Source organism: Morone saxatilis, unplaced genomic scaffold, assembly GCF_004916995.1.
Source record: "Morone saxatilis isolate NCDOM2014 unplaced genomic scaffold, NCSU_SB_2.0 Contig24, whole genome shotgun sequence".
Classification (NCBI taxonomy): Eukaryota; Metazoa; Chordata; class Actinopteri; family Moronidae; genus Morone; species Morone saxatilis.
The window spans coordinates 5,673,348-5,679,045 of NW_023339807.1; the positions used below are offsets into that span (position 1 = coordinate 5,673,348).

The window sequence follows — 5,698 nt, forward strand, 5'->3', positions numbered from 1 at the left end:
AACATAATGCCTCCGGGCCATGGCTATGTACAGCTCCAGAGCATAAAAACAGAGGGTAGATATTCCAATGAAAACCATTATTACACTTTAACTTATCTGTCCCTTCCCACTGAGCATGACAATACAGTAAACGCAACATCTTCGTTTTCAGATGTTTTTTAAATCACACAGAGTGTTTGTGGCACTTACCTAACTGCTCTTCCTGTGTGGGTGAGGACTTGAGGTTGCCCTCTGCGATGTAAACAGGGAAACTGGAGCATTCCAGGAAGAGCTGGCAGGCAGCAGTGAAGGCAGCAACACACTCTCTCTGGATGAACACTGATTCTAAGCATGACTCTACATGATCACTGTGCCGGGAGCCCTCTGAAACCAGGAGCCCCGACTGCAAGACCTCGTCCCTCTCACCCTCAGCTTTGTCCACCTGCCCAGGGGTAATATACAAGGTGATGAGTCGGGAGAGAAACTGCTGGAAGTGCTCCAGGCAGCACTGCATGACTGGTTTGTCCAGAGGTTTGGTCTGAGATGGGCCGGAGGAGCGACGGCCTGTTTTGAGCGCCGGATGGGGATGAGGAGTTCGCTCTGTCTCCTCGGGGCCATCTCCCTGATACTGGACGAAGTCTGTGAAGCCACTTTCAGAGGAGCGACTGCTCGGAGGGTTTTCTCCGTCCTCAAACACCTCTCCATTGCCAGGTAACTCCAGAGTAGTGTGCAAAGCCTTGCAGGAGGACAGAGGAGAATAGGTGATGAAGGAAGTTCAGCAAAGAGTGATGGGAAACATAGGAAAAGAAAAGGTGTCTGTTGACCAGTGCTCTGAAAATACAGCCAGCCAGGAAAGAAGTGCAGATTCTGTGGATTTACATGGAGCTCTTGTAACCACGATATGTACTATGTGGCCATAGTAGGCAAAATGACAGTATCTAATGTAAGACCATATAAATGTATCTGCCACCAGAGATTTTACCATACCATTCATAATGACAAATCCATCCCTTTAATGTTGCAGAACTGCTTTATTACAAATATTGGATTTACAGGATTTTTCCAACCAGCTTCTTGTGCAATGTGATTAGGTAGCCTAATTTGTCAAGTATTTAATTCTGTCAAAACCTTCCCACATATTACTTAATCTAGAAACACTTTCTTTATTACACAACAAATATTGAAATACAAAATTACAGAGAGTGTGACTAAATCAATATCACATGCACCCAGAGCATAACTTTAAAGGTGTAATCTATTCAGTAAATGTATGCCTAACTATTAGTTTTAATAGTGGAGGTCTCTCAACAGACACATTATCCTCATCACTGCTCTGTTCTGTGTCCCATACATATAGTGAGGCTGTACACACAGCTGTTGGGTTTGACCTGAGGGACTTGTGTAGACTGAGCTGTACACCAGGCTAGCATCCTGCTGCAGACAGACTGACAGACTGAAGTTATTTCAGTTCTTTGTCACAGTGAGCCTGTGAGAGCCCGAGGGCTTCCTGGGGTGCATGTTGATCGAGGCAGCATGCACATTCTGGAGTCCGGACTCAGATGGCACGTTAGATAGCACGTTCCCTATATGCCCCTCAGGGCGGGGGGTGGGGATGTTATAGTATTCAGTGGATGTATGTGGAATGTTTTCCACTCAGATGGACATGGCTCACCCAGGAGGCAGGGTAGCCTACTCCTCTCTTCCTCAGAGAGAAAAGGCGAGCTGGGCTCAGCTGTTGGTTAACCATCTTCTGTCTTTCTACTTGTCCTCTCTTTTGCCCCTCGTGGGCATGCCTCTATCTATCTATCCCCTATCCATCTCGGGGCATAGGACTGATTGAGTGAACTTTTAATCATGCCTCAATGAGCCCTCAAACACTTAAACAACCAGGTTGCTGGACAGGGACCAGGAGGACCAAGGCAGCCAGACGAAGCATTTGTTCTGAACAAGTCTTCAAATGCCTTGTGTCGAGGGAGTGTGGGACAGCAGGGCCGGTTGTGGGACCACCCAGACAACTGCAGCAAAGGGCAGGAGGCTGGCAGTAGCCAAAAAGAGCCTGAAGGGGCCCTGTTCTGGGACCAGGGCACACCATCAGAGCCTGAACTGATGGATTTTTGGGCAGTAACTTGTAGGGGAAGTGGGTCAAGCAGGTCAAACTGGAATTTGCTCTGACTGGGGTAGCAACAGGGCCTATGCTTTAATCAAAAGATCTTGATCAGAGACAGGACAGAATTATCGGCTGGCGATGTTTGTTCAAAGTCTGACATTTGGCATAGCGGTGGCATCATTTGTGTTTTGGTGCTTGTTAACAATTTTCATTTTGAACTGACCACTAAAGCGAACAGATACTCTGATTTTATCCTAATAAAGGGGCAGGAAAAAAAGATATTCTAATTAATATCTGTTTTACTCACCTGTTTGTCCTCCTTGTCTCTGCTCTTATCCCTTGCTGAGTTTGAGGGGTTGCCGGTGGAGTTGGTAAGGCCCTGAGCCCGGGGGCCCGAGGGCAAGGCCAGGGGGGACACCAGCGGTGGCTGCACTTTGCTGAGGATCTTGGAGCAGAGACGAAGGCAATGGGTAAGCTCCCCGAGGCCGAGGGACTGCAGGTGACTGGTGAGAGCCGCCACCATGCGCAGCAGCAGCTGAGGAAGATGCTCTGTCTGGATCTCAATGTAGGTCTCCTGGACACAAAAAAACAGAAGTCAAGTGAGGGCATAAAGTTACAGTCACTGGGTATCTGGAAGGAGGCAAACCTGATATAATGCAATTCAGGCTTGCTAGATTAAATATAGTTATCTTCTTATACATACAAAACATACCTGACTTGCTGGCTTTGCTGCTATTAATCACAGTTTTTTTTTACTTTCTCGCTACTCATTCCTGTCCTTGTATTGCTGCAACAACTAATTTCCCTTCTGGAGATCAATCAATACTGTGTGAAGACATCTCTCCCATCGTCTATTTTGTGTTTCTGTGTTGGCTGTTTCTTATTTTATTTAAGTAAAAACATTATTTTATCTAATTTTCCTTGAAAAAAGACATCTCTGAACACTCAGATCTACATCAAGTATTTAATGATGACCTTATCATTAAATATATTAGACCAAAATGTACAGAGGTTTCTTTTCTCCATATTTGGTTGTATGGCCTTTTTGCACTTAGTGTCTTCATGAGTATTTTTATTTTTATTTTGAAATAAGTATTTTGACTCAACAAGCAAAACACATTTTTATGAAACAAAAATAAAATATAAAAATAACAAAAATGTAAAATGAGCATTAAACCATAAAGTAAATTAAAATGGTCATATTTCTTACAAATATGTGAGCACTTCAATAGCATATAACTGCATGCATGCTTAACAGGAAGCACATACACACTGGGCAGAGATTTCATTTTCACAAGATCCACACCAAACAGCCGGGGTAAGTTTACACCACATGGAATGACTGTTATAATCCCACTTCTTCTGCTGGATCATTTCTGGTATTAAAGTATGACAGTCAGTCAGCCATTGTAAAATGATCACTCAAAGCAGGTCAGGATGGCCTGAGGGATGTTGGCAGGACATTGCAGAAATGTTATCATAGCCTCAGTGAAGCAGGGTGAGGTGAAAAAGCAGGAAAGAGCAGTACTTTACCTGGCAGATTACCCTCATGCTTCTAGTAGGCTTCAAGGAGAAAGAGCAGATAGTTTGAACAGACAGGAGCAAGCAGAGCACAGGCCACACAACACTTGGTTTGCAGAAACACACACGCTTCCCATACGTGCCCGCCTTTCTCGCTCACAGGACACAAGGTTCTCTTTCTCTCACTCTTTCACACACACATACACAAGCATTTAAACAGGATCATTAAGGAGTGGGGGATTTCCAAACTATACAGATTGGAAATTCTATATATAGACAAGCACAATCCTAAGAAGATGCAAACAATATTTTTGGCAGGGAAACTAAACACAGGTGTTTTTGAACCTGTGTAGAGATTGCACACATACACACACAGGAACAGAAGAGAGACGAGGTGCACACACACCTCCTAATGGTGGCCATGACATCCCAGGACTAGATTCAAAAATGGGAGTTTGACAACAAATCTGACAACATGGAGGCCAAATTGCAAATGTTCATGACGGGTGCTTGTAAGGAACATACTGCATTTAAAAAGGAGGTGTGTGAGTCAATAGGGAGTGAGAAACAGAATGAGATGAAAGCCCAAGCAGGGGCGAAGACAAGGGGGTGGAAAAAAGGGAAGAGAAAGAAAGTGGCAGACAGATACAAAAGAAAAAAACAGAAACCTATAAAGGAAGGGAAATGAAAACATGAAAGGAGAGAGAGAAAAGCCGTATAACGACAAAGAAGGAAAGGTCAGAAATGAAAAACTGAGCAAAGAAGAAATACAAAAAGTATACAGATAGTGAAAAAGAATGAAGAAAGTGATAATGGAGTAAAAGCAAAAACAGGAAGTGGGAGAAAAAGAAAATGGGAGATAGAAAAGAAAGGCAAAGGCAGAAAAAGACAGAAAGACAGAAAGACAGAAAGAAAGAAAGAAAGAGTCTCACCAAGGAAACAATATCCAGCAGGAAATCAACCAGCTGACAGAACTCCACCAACGAGAGCTCTGGAGTGTCTAAGCTCCCAGCATGCCGTGGTGCACGCATGCTGCTGTTCACTGTCCTCCTGCAACAGAAGCATTTGTGAGATTATTTTGAGGTATGAAGGTTAGCAGTTCACTTCAATCTGTGGCCCCACTGTGTTCAGGTGTGTGTGTGATGGGGGTGGGTAAAGTATTCGGCTCCTGGTTAACTCGTAGTGCTTCTGATACTGACTAGTTGGTGACTTGAGTGTAGTGAGTGAATTTTAACACACAAACCTGCAGCACTCCTCAAACCAGCGAGCGATGTAGTCCCACATGTAGTACGGCTCAAACGAGTTGAACAGGAGATTGGCTGTTTTAATCAGTTCTGCTGTCTTCTTGTTCTCTCGAAGTTTACTAAGGAAAAAGCTCAATTTCAATTATTTATCAAATGTTTCACAGTTACCTATTAACACTGAAAATACTGAACACAAAATCTAACTCTTGGCCATATGTCATCATTTTTTCTTCACTTCACTTTTATTCTTTCAAATTGGAGATATCTTCCTATGTCTATGTTGCAAATTTACTTATTTTCTATTACCTTTTTTTAGAAAGATGTAACACTGTTATTTTCAGTTTCAGTTTAACCTATTTTACTTTTATTTTTCTTTCATGATGCAACCACTAAACTTTCATCAAGGGGTTCATTTAAAATGTGCACATATGTGCATGTCTAGAGTAGAGAGACTGGACTGACCTGCTGAGGTGTGTGTGGTCTTTACTGAATGGACTCTGGTTTTGGAGGTCCAACTCTGTTCGACACTGTGTGTGTAGAGTCCGAAACACCTCGATCAGAACATCCTCTAGGATTGCTGGGCCTGGAGAGAGAGATGCGTACGAGAGACGATACACACATTGATATATAACATTTAGTTTATGTGCCAGCACTACAACACTAGCTAAACTATTGATTATTGATAGACTGGTTACCGAGCTCCGGTTTGTCCAACAGACTGATGAGGATGCGAAATGGCTTGAGGTCATGCATGAGGATGCTTTCCTCTTCTCCACCTCGGGCCTTGCCCTGCAAGATCCCCACCATTGCCTGAAAAAACAGACAGACACAGACAGACAGACACACA

The 5,698-nt window shown here is 43.5% G+C and overlaps 1 protein-coding gene across 1 annotated transcript in view; it reads right to left on the minus strand.

Moving 5' to 3' along the window:
- Positions 1-5,698, minus strand: part of dop1a (DOP1 leucine zipper like protein A) — a gene marked incomplete at its 5' end in the record, with an annotated part of 21,212 nt that overhangs the window by 12,373 nt on the left and 3,141 nt on the right. The window contains 6 exon segments of the mRNA XM_035671766.1: positions 190-715; positions 2,394-2,660; positions 4,540-4,657; positions 4,851-4,970; positions 5,314-5,434; positions 5,547-5,661. Of these exon segments, the coding sequence (XP_035527659.1) occupies positions 190-715; positions 2,394-2,660; positions 4,540-4,657; positions 4,851-4,970; positions 5,314-5,434; positions 5,547-5,661 (1,267 nt within the window).